At 38.3% G+C, this 13270-nt stretch overlaps 1 protein-coding gene across 4 annotated transcripts; it reads right to left on the bottom strand.

Moving 5' to 3' along the window:
- Positions 1-602: 602 nt before the first annotated feature.
- Positions 603-13263, bottom strand: atos (atos homolog atossa). Of its 4 annotated transcripts, none has more exons than XM_090164262.1 (12): positions 13142-13263; positions 5265-5443; positions 5006-5202; positions 4821-4946; positions 3071-4745; positions 2872-2997; positions 2731-2801; positions 2561-2666; positions 2324-2488; positions 2196-2255; positions 1643-1818; positions 603-1575 (listed from the first exon to the last, which is right to left on the bottom strand). In XM_090164262.1, the coding sequence occupies exons 2-12, from the start codon at positions 5439-5441 to the stop codon at positions 1410-1412; spliced, it is 3045 nt and encodes a 1014-aa protein (XP_090020388.1). In that variant the 5' UTR covers positions 5442-5443; positions 13142-13263; the 3' UTR covers positions 603-1409. The 4 variants fall into 4 exon arrangements, with proteins under 4 accessions (XP_090020388.1, XP_090020385.1, XP_090020387.1 ...); XM_090164259.1 differs by lacking the exon at positions 13142-13263 and adding an exon at positions 9709-10020; XM_090164261.1 differs by lacking the exon at positions 13142-13263 and adding an exon at positions 9836-10019.
- Between the last annotated feature and the right edge of the window lie 7 nt (positions 13264-13270).

Raw genomic sequence — 13270 nt, 5'->3', positions numbered from 1 at the left:
GTATAGATGAATATTTCTGTTGTAATAAGTATAATATAAACTGTTGTAAAGACAAGAGTACGCTATGTTACCGTTAGAGTGTAAAACAAACCTAATTTTATTTTCATGCATACATATAATATTTACCATTAGTATGTCTCTTTGGGAAATATTTAACTGAGAGGCAGAAAATCGCCCTCTGGCGAGGTGCAGTCAAAGGGAGATGCCTGAAAGAAACACTGCATACAGATCACAGTAAATGCTCTACACGTAAAAATAGTTGTGTCATCATAAGTAACACATCACAAATAAGCATGTCAATTAGAAAAAAATATAACTCAGAACAGATTCCCAGAGTCATTGCGCAATCAGGGTTCAGATCAGCACAGAGCCCCCTAGTGTCTAAATATCCCCTGAGCAAAATACACTATTCATTTGGGTTGGAGTACAGTTCAGTGTTGGGGGAGAGACATTTGACAAAAAAAGGTTTTGAAAGAAAAATACCAATAAAACCATAGTACCTAAGTCATACTTAGTTTCATATGTAGGGAACTGTAGTAAAAACATGTGTACATTTAAATTATGTTTACTCTAAAATTCGTAATAAAAACCAGATATTATTGATACTTGTTTAATATTTCTTTTATGAACAGTTTTACAATGAACAAAACTTGTTGCTTAGCTTAGACGATACAAATCGTCGTAAAATTCTTCGCAATCGTTAGTAGCTCAAACACTGAGAAAAACTGAACTTAAGCCAATCGAAAAGGTGAACACCTGCCTAGAACTAATCAAATTTTCAAATTCTAGACACAGTTACGAAGCCAGCGTTTTTCTCTACCAACTAATACAAGTGTTTTATTTAACAGCTGAAACGTCAACATTAAAATACCATATTTAATTCGGTTTCTTTCTCCAAACCAGGCACATTTTTATCATCTTTGCAATGCTCCATAGCGGTATCGAGTTAATATGTAATACACGTACGTAAAATTCTAAAATGTCTAGAAATGCTTATAATTAGGTATATAATTTTAAAAAATAATGAACTTATCTACATCAACTTGTCAAAAAATGCCTGGTTTATAAAGCTTTACTGGATGTCACTCGTGATCAATTTCTTTTCCAATTTGTATCTACATTCCAATCCATTGTCAATTTTTCTATACTTTGGCACAGCCAATATTACATTCAAACAACGCGGAACTCCGGAAAGTTCAAATTTCCTTCGTCCCACCTTCCAACAATCTATTCATTTTTGGAAGATTTTCCAATTAAGGAAAATAACCAAAAACATCAATTAATTTTGGTTTTATAATAATAATTTTTTGTATATATTTGTAAATATATAATATGTAATATAAACAAGAGATCTCTTCTTATCTATTTCAGTTTTTACAGACTATAATACACCTAAATAGCAGCCAGTGTTATTTGCACGGTGAAAATTTGGGGTTCTTCGGGCCTTGCGTGAAAGATCTCAACTCGTACGGGCTTTGACCGTGTACAGTGGCAGCGTCCAAATCACTCTTACGAAACACGATCATTCTAATATCGGTGTGCAAATATATTTTTCCAGATTTGGAACTAGCAAATCTTTACAGAACAAAAAACATTATAAATTCCAAATTAAGTCCTACATAAAGAATTTTAAAACACAAACCTCAAATGAATTAGATATCGAAGCCATTTTCTAGCTTCGTCATCATCTTCCGAAGATCCCGTTGGCATGTAAAGAGTACGCTGTCTCAAGAATGTCTGAGAACAAGGAGGCATATCAGATAGATCGTAACGGACTACAAACATTTTCACCACGGTTCTATGAGGATTGAATAGAGTCTGAAAAAACCAAGATTTTAATTAGGGGTGTGTGAGTCCTCGTTTTATAGTTTCGAGTAGAGTCTCGAATTCAATTCCCGAGTACTCGTTCGAATCCTAAAGAATTAGTTTTAATTTTCTGGTCGGGCCCACTTATAGTCTTAACCGTATTTAAAAAATAAAGGTCTTGGTGGAATATTTATAAACTCTAGTCCCCTTCGAGTAGTTTTTAAGTCTTCGCAAAGGACTCAGGTACTCGTACGAGTAATATATTAAGATGTCGCGAGTCAAAGTACTAGTACTCGTCTTTACTCGGACTCGAGATGAGTACTAGCACAGGCCTAATTTTCATTCAATCATTAAGCCATTTAGAAGTTATAATATTAGATCATATTTACCACTTGAACAGTTCCCTTTTTAGGTATGTTATAGCCCCGTCGTCCAAGATTAATATGACCCTGTAAAGTTTAAAATGTTAGAGAGGAAACCTCCATAAGAGAAATGACGGAGTTAAAATAAAACTTACCAGATATGGAGATGTAACTTTATTATGAATGTCATGCAGAGTGTAGAAGAAGACTGTGACTGGTAAGGTTTTATGACGCGGACAAAACGATCCACTAGCTCCTATTTCCGCGGTAAAACCTTCAACTGTGCTAACTGGTTCGAGCCTTCCATTTAGAACAGACTCCTATTATAGTTAATAAAAAGATATTAGGCGACCCATTTTTTAGATTTCATATGAAGTATTTCAAATAAGAACCTCAAAATTTCCCAACAGATTGCTAGTTGTCGTAGATGCGGGAGCGCTAGAACTAATAAGACGCTTAGTTTCTTCATCCAATTCTGGATCTTTTTCAAAAAGGGCCCTAGAAGAGAAATTATGTATAAGCATCATAAGAAACTGAGGAATACAATAACTCGGAACGTTACTTCTTAATCGCTGCCACACTTGTCAAAGAACTATCAAAATCAAAACACGTTCCAGATTTCCTTATTGGAGCCTTTACGTAAAGTTGATGTTAAAATTTGAGCTTTGGTAAGTAGATGCTAGAAGTAAAAAACAACCCTCACCGGACTCGATGTTAATGGTAGACCAGTGTTTTGATGGAAAACCATAGAAGTTGCACTATCTAAAGACCGGCGAAATTTCAGTTTTTCCGCAGCACTAGGAATTAAATGTCCATTCTTATCTGGTTTCTAAATGCAAATAAAAAACCATAATATTAAAAAAATTTCCTCCTTTTTTGGTTTGCACAAATTTTATTTTCACCTCGTCGCTTTTATCATCTTGAATGGGAAGGTTTAAATTTGATTTCAGCATTTTAAAATATAAAGATGCAAAATTTCTCCCCAATATCCTTTGGCTGGCATTGATCGACTGAGAATTGTTCAGCAACAGTTCTCTTGTGGCTTCTCCGCTCTCCTTCGAAGGTGGTGGCTCAGCGAAGGATTTTTCATTATGGTTTTTCCTTTGGTCCACAACGAATTCTGGAATAGGTGGCGATGTAACTGTACACTCTCCATTTAAAACATTTTCAGATAATGTACAAGATTTTAGAGACAGTTCCGCATTTGTCAATTTAACTGGAGATTCTTGGTCTTTGAAATTGTCTATATTTGCGAGTGTTGAAATGGAATGATTCTGATAAGGGGATGAAGGTATTTTTGATGATTCTCGCGGTTCAATTGATGATACGGGTGTTTTAGGTGAGCTTACAAGGTCTTCCGGGGAAGATATTGTCAATTTATTGCATTTTTCACCGCTGGATAAAATATGATCCCCAAACCACTGATTGTCTTTGGATAAACTAGAAGTCCACTCCATTTGTTCGTCGCGGGATTCTTCCTTCAACTTCCAAGCTTCTTTTTTATTGCAGTCACTTTCTGGTGGAATTTTTTTGCACTTTACAGAATTAAATAAATAACTTTGGCTAATTAGAGGTGTTTCGTGATTTGGTCGGCTTTCCTCAAACTGAGACATCAGGGCCACCTTGGAAGGATGGTATCTGTGTTTGAGGCTATCAAGAACCATCTTCATTTCTTCCTTCTCCAAGGGTCCGTCGGATAGCAAATCCTTAGGAGGATATTTACCCGGATAGTGAGGAGAGATATTGTTCTTTGTGAAGCCATCTTCGACCAGCCCACTGGGCGTCTTGCGCTTATCCTTCAAATGTTTCTTTGTCTGGTCAATCTGTTTCAATCTATCACAGTCGAGGTTTAAGGGCTTTGAAGGTGAAGCTACCCCATAAATATCCTTTTTAAGGAATCTTTCAACAACAGGTCTTCGTTGAGGCCTGCTTCGGTCTCTCATAGAAACTGCGGGTTGAGATATGATGGCTTTGGGAGTGGGATGGAGATAAGCGGGAATATGAGCTTCGGTCCTGGTGGAAATGGCCGTTGCTCCTAATCCAAACATGAGATGTTCAGGTACTTCTACACTGGGACTGCCGCATCGTGATGGAGATTGATATCTCTTGGGATAGCTAAGTAAGGACTGAGGAGGATCCAACAGGCATTCGCCTAGAGACGTCTCCGTCACTGGACTGGGCATTTCATACTGATTTTTGGAATTTGAGTCTGAATAATTTAGCCACGATTTTTTACTATATTTATCTCTCGGAGGGTCAAAGGATGAGCCACTAGGAAAATGAGGACCTTCGAAATTTTGAGGGCGTGTTGAATGGGCAAGTCTCGGCTTAACCGCTCCAGTCCCTGAGTTTTCAATTCCTTTAGAATTACTTTCAAGAAATGCGGAGGCAATGGGAGATTGGACAAGATCCACCCCATGTTTTAAGCAAGGCACTTTAGGGAACTCTCCTTGCCTGGGCAAACTTTTCATTGTAACTTTCATGGTGTGACTTCTTCCTACATTCGCAACAGGAAACTTGTGAATGTCCGGTTTCTGTTCAAATTTTGTAGAGAATGCTTCGCCTGGTACACATACTCTGTAGAACAACGGAATATCATTCATTCATTCATTAACGATTAATAAATAAAAAATAAGTAAAATTAAATAATACCTGTAGTGTATGTTAGTTTTTATCTTTCCTTTTCCGAGACTTAGCCAAGCACTAAGCTGTGAAAAGTGCAAAAAAGAACGAACAGCTTGCAATAACCCCTTGGGGACAATTAACGCATCAGGTGTTCTAGAAGAATATTCCAATTTTTAATCAACTTTAAATTATTTTATTATATTGAAATGTACCTCCTCTGGGGCATGTGCAATGTCCATTGTTCTAAAAGAATGCATGATGATGTCTCAGGAACCGATGAAGTTTCAACCTGTACTTTTGTTCCAACAGGCTGGCAACAATCGGGGTACAAAAGAACCTCAATGGACATGGGTATGCCATTTTTCCATAACAATAACATGTGCTTTTCCAATTGCTCATATTGTTGACACTGTTTCAAATAGATACTTATAAAATGTGTACAAAGTAACTTAAAAAGTTAAAAGGTCTTACATCGGGGGAGCCGGTGTCGCAAACGTGTCTGTTCTGTCCATGTACTGGTCTACAATGCGGCCCTTCTCCGAAACCCTTTTCAGTTAATCCAGGTACGCGACCTTCTATGATAAGCGTAGCTATATCAATGAAGAAATCACTGGGCTCCAACTCTACTTCTTCTGCACCTGCATGCATTTCTGTAAAAATGAAAAAAAAAAATTAATTAATGGAAGGAAAAATTTGAGAAAAGATATAATACTAAAAAAATTTAAATATTAAATAGCACACAAAAACCTTGGGGCTTCATATTCAACTTCCAATCAACTCCTTATAATAAATGCATATATTTTCACTTCCGTTTTTACAATCCCTAATCTCAGATGCAAATACATAGGACGCATTTTTCAGAAACATAGCTTTGCTTTATTTTTATTCTTAGAAGCGTAAAATTCGACTAAAATAGCAGTGGAATTACTATCTAAAGCCAGGAATAAAATCTGCAGGTTATTTCTGAAATGTTGGATTCGTTTTACGTAATTCAGTGCCAAGACATTTCCCAAGGGCTCGAACGCCTTTCATCAAGAGAGCAGGCTAAAATGTGAACGGGGGACGAAGCGCGTCATTTCCCCTCTTATTGCTGATCGCTTGCTTTCGTCGTTCCTTGGTTAGAACGGTAAAACGCAAAGTTGTTTGTTCTACAATAAAATCGTTTCTGTATACATTTGAAAAACTATTTAGCTTTATTCAACCATTTTGCGGAGCTTATTATAGTAGTTTGCTTTTTTTAGAGCGTTTAGTTCGTGGTTAAAAAAAAAAGCTCTTTAACGTTATCAAGGCGACGATAAAAATAAAATATTTATCTCGCTCAAATTTTCTGGGCTGATCGTAAACGACCTAAACATAGCAATCATAACAGTAGACTCAGCTTCTAATCCATCGCGAAAGAAGATAATTTATATTCAAAAGCAAGCCATAATGTAAAGGTAGTGTTAAACGCGTGGCAGAGTCTTAAAGGGAATAAAAAAGAAACAGCAAAAGTTATCATCCAAGCAACTTCCGGTAACTGTAAAAATGTGAACAATTCGCGATTTTCAAATTGTTAGGCAATTTTCTTTTCAACGTTTAGAAAAAAGGAAAAATAAAACGCTTGCCAAGAAAAACATCTGGGTTTCACTCGAAATAGCTTCGACGTTATTTTACCTCTTTAGTCGCTTTTTAAAAGAAACAATTTCAAGTCTTAAGCGAAAAATAGAAGTTTTGGTCTTTAAACAACCGCGAGAGAGTACTTAAAAACCGTTTTTTTATCTAGATCTCAGATTGACCCATATTCTTAAAAAATGGAAAATTTTCGCTTGAAACTCGATTGAGTATTCTTTCGCGGTTCGTCGAGTATTTGGAGCCGAAGGGTTGAAACCCTTGGTCACTTAAAAACGCGAGTACCAAACAAAAATAGGTCGTAAATATGTAGAGGTAGAGAACATATGATTGCCGTGGGCCATTCAAATCAAAAGTACCCAACCCATTGCAGCCGCGCGAGTAACTCGTCGGATAATTTCAATTAAAATTATCTTCGAGGAAAAAAGGTTTACCGCGAGAAAGGGAAATCTACCAGGAACTGACGGTGAATCCCTCATTACCGTACTAGTCACTAGTAAAAATAACAGGTCTCGGGTCCTAATTACCCGATGACAAAACAGGTCTGAAAAGTCGACGAAATCGCGAACGTGAACTTTTCAGAAAAATAAAATGAAATTTTGGGTTGGGTTTTATAGCCTAACAAAAATCGCGTTAAAAACGTTCCAATAAATTCAATATTTTTCTACGCCTTGTAAGAGTCGCGTAACTTTGAACAGTTACTAGGAAAACGCGTGATACTTTGGGTTTAATACAGGAAGTAGTGCAATTTCGAAAAACTAACCTCGATATTGGCGCGGGTGCGAGTCATAACGGGGTGGAATACTCTGGAAAAATTCGAAGGGGGAAAATGACAATAGATAAATTACCACAATAGATAAATTGGACAAGTTTAAGGGATATAAACGTCTTGGAAATTGGACAAGATTTTTAATGACTCTCAAATGGATTTATAAGAGTCGAAACAAGTATCGCGCCGAATAAAAGGTTCCAACTAAAAATTGGGATGTATGGCTCGCAAAATTAACGCTAGAAGTTGAGTGTCCCCTTTTTTCTGGGAAGCTAAATAGCGTAATGACGCAAACGGAGTTTCCCCCACTCCCGCCCCCCGTTTCGTTATTCCAACCCCTCATAGCGGTAGGTAGTTGATTGCACGAATGGGGTGGTGATTCAGCTCAAACGCGTTGCGAGGAAACCATGGTGGTACTTTCAAAAAATCCGTTTCCCTAAGTTCTTTCACTATGGGGAAGCCGTAGAATTCTTTTTCAAGCCTGGGTGATGACGGAAAACAAAGTAACGCGGGATATTGGATTCATCAACTCTTAAAATCCTAGCAACGGACGCGTCACCAGGATTACAGTTTTTTCGTACGAAAAAAGGAAATGTACAACTTTTCACAGGTGGTTAGAACAATTCGCTTTTAATCTAAGTCGGAGGATGGGGAAAATGGAGCTTTAAATAGCGTATGACGCTCCAAGGCGTGTATAAATTTAACGGCTATTTAAAAAAAATCTGACTAAAAATCGTAATTGGAAATTCGCGATGTGCCGTAGGATGATGACCCGACCAAAACGAGGAATAATTTTAGACTCGTTCGGGTACCAGTACGTCAATGGTATCTGGAACGAACACGTACTCGTGTATATCCCCAACGCGAACGTTCTCCTATTTCCGATACGTTGAAAAAAGATCCACCATAAAGCCAGGGGAATACAAACACGTGGATTACCCGGGCAATATAGCGGAGTTTTCCCTTCTAGAGAAATATCGCTATTAAAATTGTGAGGCCCATCATACCCGAAGCTACGCATTTTTTTCCTTCGCGGTGTACTTCTCACGGGCCTCCGAAACCAAATGATTTTTTCTCGCTTCGAAACGCAAAGGGCATTAGAAAAAAATCAAAAGACAGATCCTGGCTTAGATACTTTCCAAATTTCACCGGCGAAGCTATATACTAGAAATCGAAGCTCCTTTTTTTCCCCGGGTAAACCCGCTTAGTAAGAGCGAGATAGAACTACCGGTACCGTATTGTAATAACAGCGAATTTCCACTTGACCCCAAAAGGAAACCGAGCGTTGTCGTTACAAAGCGTAAGCGTTAATACGCGAGGGCATATACCGCTACCCAGTAAAAAACGCTTTACGCGTAAAATTTGATAATAAAATGAGCAATTTTTTTGTCGCGCGTAATTTGGAAAAATTTGAAAAGCGAGGTTTTTTCGCTATCAAATCAATGACGAGCCGCCCCCGAAACCTCGATTGTATCGAAATGGCAGGGAGCTAGCCGTTTCGGATTGCGCAGTTATCTCCTTGGGGGAATCGGTCAGCTAGCTACCACGGGAAGACCAAGAGGTCGAAAAGATCAATGCACTTGATGGGGCGGAGAAAGCATTGGGCCTCCTCCAGTCCGGTAGGCACTGGCATACCTTTAAATAATTCCTGTCTGGGCATTCCTCCGAGCGGATCCGAAGAGCGCTTATTGTCCCCCCAAACAGCCCTCCTCCATCCATCCAGGGGCCTTCCCAAAGAGACCCACAGAGGTTCCCCGCGACCACCCGAACAATATACGTGTCTGGGTATACCCCACTGGAAAAAGAAAAAAAACTGGCGCTTGGTAACAAACTTTGGTTACCACGGCTGATGAAAATCCATACAATTTTTAAAACAACTAGTTTGGCCGTCTAAAATCTATGGGCTCGGGGTACATTTCTACGGATTTATGTAAAACGTGAATAGTACTTGGCACGAGATGAATTAAAAGTTAATGCCAAGAACTTTCAGGGGGGGTGCCATTTTTACAACCCCCCTAGACCGGTTCATTCGAACAAAACAAGTTAACTGAAAAAACCCTATCCCCGGAGCGACCCGTTCCCGAAAAAAAAGGTAAATTTTGATTATCGCGTGGGCCATTGAATCCGATTTCGTGGACAGGTACGTATTTTCTAGACATGTACGGTTGAAAGGTTGAGAAAAATATTTCGACTAACAATTTAAAAGGAGATTTTACCGTAATAACAAGTAATATTTAGGCTTAAACCCGTTCCTTTATTTAAAAAAAGAAAATTAAAGAATAAAAAAAACATAACATTATTACATTAATGCGCGGTGCGTAGTTCCGATTACAGCGTAACTACACCTACCACCTTATATGCATACCACAAGTTTTGAGTACCCCAAAATCCATAAAGATCTAGAGATTCATACTACCCCACCATCTAATCATTGTTTTAAACAAATACGGGAAAAAAACCACAAAAACACCCTGACATTTAGAGCAAACATACCAAGCCTTGGCTAAAACTGGATAACAAGTTATCGAATTTCCTTACCTCCATCCGGTTTCATGTTCAACCACAAAAATACTTCAAAATATTTGGGTAGCTTCGATCATTTTTAAGTAGATCAAAACACGGCATCGGCGCTACATTTGAACGAATTTCGGAAAGCAAATATTACCTAAAAGGGAAAATATTCCAGTAGTCAACTATCCATCTTTCATCCACTTTGGCGTCGTCCGCAGAATGAAGCTCAGAAAGCCGACGCAATATTTTCCAGCCACAGCTGGGAGAAAGTCACGTGACCCTTCGCGAACGCGAAAGGGAAGTTCCGCCTCCCGCGTTTCAACCAATCAGAACATACTGCTCCTCAAGCACGTGGGTGAGAGGAAAAGACAATCAGCTGTTTTTTTCCACAAAGAAGTGGTCGATAAGCAACATACAGAACCAAACCAGCCTGGTTTTCGAGTTTTTAAAGCGTTTTTAGAACGAAAAATAATTAAAAATTATCTGAACAAAGCTAACGGAAAATAAAAACATTTAACAAATAAATCGCATTTCACTTCTAGAGCCCTTCTATCAAGGATTCTTTATTATTAATTAATAAAGAATCCTTGCTTCTACGTAGCCTTAACTCCGATTTGAAAGAACCCATAAACGGGAAACATTGTTTTCAGTTTTCCACATTACGAACATGAAAGACATTGGCGTTTTAACATTATGCCTATTGAGAAGGGAATCAAGTTTACTGTTCAACGTGGAAAACAATAGTGAACTAAATTATAAAAATACGACTAACATCTACAAAAACGAAACGCGCTGATTAACAATAGAGTTTACAATAATAACAATTCGGTATAAAAATGACCATTCTCCGAACTCGTACAGGTAGTTTTTTAGGGGGGGGGGAGGGGGTGGAGAATATAAAAGGAATCTTAATAATCGAAAGTCGAATACTCGGTTCGCTACGTAACCTGGGCCAAGCTCGCTTAATGACAGTACCAACATGACTTCACCATCGACCGTTTGCCTAAAGTATTAATTTGCGTTTTACTCCGGTCACTAACCCGTTGAGTCCTTTGGAAAACCAACCTTTTTTCCTACCCCCCTCGCTAGTTGGCCTTAGATATAGCGTGTTGTAAGCTGTAATAGTTACAAGTACAAGGTTCTATCGTCAACATTTTAACGATGGATGAATCACGAAACGTAGAAACGTCATTTTAACCAAAATACACGATAATTCTTGGAAATTACGCAATAACTGCCCTAACCAAAAAAAATGTCGCTGTAAGTGTTTTTAATCTAGGTAAATGCTAATTGTTATAGTTGATTAAATATGAATCGATCGTGAGTTAAGAAAACTTGACGAACTGACGCGAACGAGCTCGGAGCAATTCCAAAAGCATACTTTCGTCGATGACCCAGATGTTGGCTACTAGTACTAGTATATCCTACGCCTTGTGAAAGCGTGACCCAGAGAGAGATTCGGCGAATGAGCTGTAGTTGCAGCCTCGCATAGGGGTCAACGAAAAAGAACTAAAACCTTGTCCGGAGGCCGCCCTCGAAAACGCTTTACATCTACCATTATAGAAATTTAATACGGTGACTTTACGGTCCTAGAACGACCCTCTACGATCGTAACGTCCATTAGTGGTTTTCGACATTATTCTGAATACGCGTTTCAAATTCGACAACGCTAGGTGGAAAAGGGTTACAATTCCATCAAAGTAACAATTTATTAAGGGGTTGGTCGAGTTCTTTCAAAGGAGCAACCAATATAATTATACGTTTTTTTTTCGTGCTCGAAAAACGCGTAGGGTAGGCCTAGGCTTATATTTTTTTCTCTGCTCCAATGGTCATGACCCCGAAGCTGGTTTTTGTGGAGGGACAAGTAAAATTTGGCATGCCGTGAAAAAAAAGGTCTTCGAACTTTGGGATAAACGTTAACGCTTTAAGGTCCGAATTTTAACAACCACCTCGGTGACAGGAGGGGTGAAACAGCGCGCCTTTTTACAATATGACGTCACGGTTTATAGCTTTAATAGTGGCCGCCATTATCATGACGTTTATCTCCATGGACAAATAATATTCGCGACGCTGCGAACCGCGGAAGTGTTATTCGCGATGAAACTAAAGTGTCCCCTTGTTTGACGAATTATACGATAAACTATCTAATCCGCTAAAAGTATTTTAAAATCGAGCGCATTTCGAACCGTGTCGGGAATAGAGGTCAAAAGGTTTCGTGTCTTAGCTAAAATACCCCCAGCGACTGAGAAATTACCCGGGGGCTTATTGGTTGCCAGCGAAAGTGGCTACAATCCAAAATAAAGCTAGATTGAAAGAAGCTCTGACAGCGAGGCGTAAAATCAGAAATACATAAAAGCTCGGCGTCCTCGAGTACGAGACTATATCAAGGCGAAGTTCAGGGGCCGTGCACAACGGCCTATATCTGAACGAAACAAATCGATAATTACGCAAAAACCATTATGTCAAATGAAATGGAATGGAACTATTAATGGAAGAGCCCGCGAACAAAAAAGAAGATTGTGGTTTCAAATATAAATATAAACACGAATGATTATATTTGGCATACGCGGCCAAGATAACGAATAAACGAAGAAAGAAGGCAGGTGTGCCTTCCGTAACTGAGTGGAGTCGTTTTTGGGGTGCTTAGTAACAGACCCGCTTCTCCATATCTCTACACCGCGCTGTATAGCGGTACTATTAACTATTATATACGGCGTCCCCTTCGCAGCCTAAACTTCACTCTAGTACAAATCCCTGCTGCATAAATAGAAGCCCCATCGCCCAAAACTCGCTTCCCTAGCCTTGAGGAGGAGAGGGGAGAGAGAGATAGGTAGGCCAACACTGTCAAGCATTAACGCCACGAAGGACGTTCGAAGAAAAGTCGATAGTGCGCTATACCCCCCGAAAAACATTTTTTTTAACATCATGCTAAACAGGATGAAACCCTCTACAAAAGAGAAATTTCAAAATAATTTATACATAAACAACACAAATTATTATAAGGGTCAGGGTACTAACGCCTAAATTCAGATTGGTTAATTTTTGCATAACTTGCGAACCAGAAATTTATTACAAAGTTACGCAAAACTTCCATACCCTGAAACACTAAAATATCAATATTACTGAATTTTAGCGTAACTTGGGAATATAACTTGGATTTTTATTACAAATGTGAAATTAATGATTAATTTCCTTTGTTATATGCTTCATATATTTATAGAAGTTTCTTTTAACCAAGGAATACTTGATTTATTATACATATTAATAACCACTTGAAAATTAAAAAGATTAAATTTTATTCTTATTTAATATTAAATTACTTTTTTTTAACTAATTTGTTTCGCACTGTACTTTATAAATAAATTTAGACGCGTTTATTAAGAAAACATTTACCCATCATAGTTCTGTCAATTTTCTAAAAGGAAATTACTGCTAAAGGCCAAAAAAATCTCTCTCTCACCTCTTCTACACAGCAAGATTGAAGAATGTGTTTATTTTTACATTGTTCACACCCAGTTTCTTCATTTCAACTGGGTTGAGTTATTTAAAGTTAAAGAGTTTTCAGGCAAGTTAAGAAAAATGATTTGCA

The sequence above is a fragment of the Leiobunum rupestre genome, chromosome 11, assembly GCF_980474605.1.
Source record: "Leiobunum rupestre chromosome 11, qqLeiRupe1.1.hap1, whole genome shotgun sequence".
Classification (NCBI taxonomy): Eukaryota; Metazoa; Arthropoda; class Arachnida; order Opiliones; family Sclerosomatidae; genus Leiobunum; species Leiobunum rupestre.
This window is presented reverse-complemented; position numbering and strand designations above follow the sequence as displayed.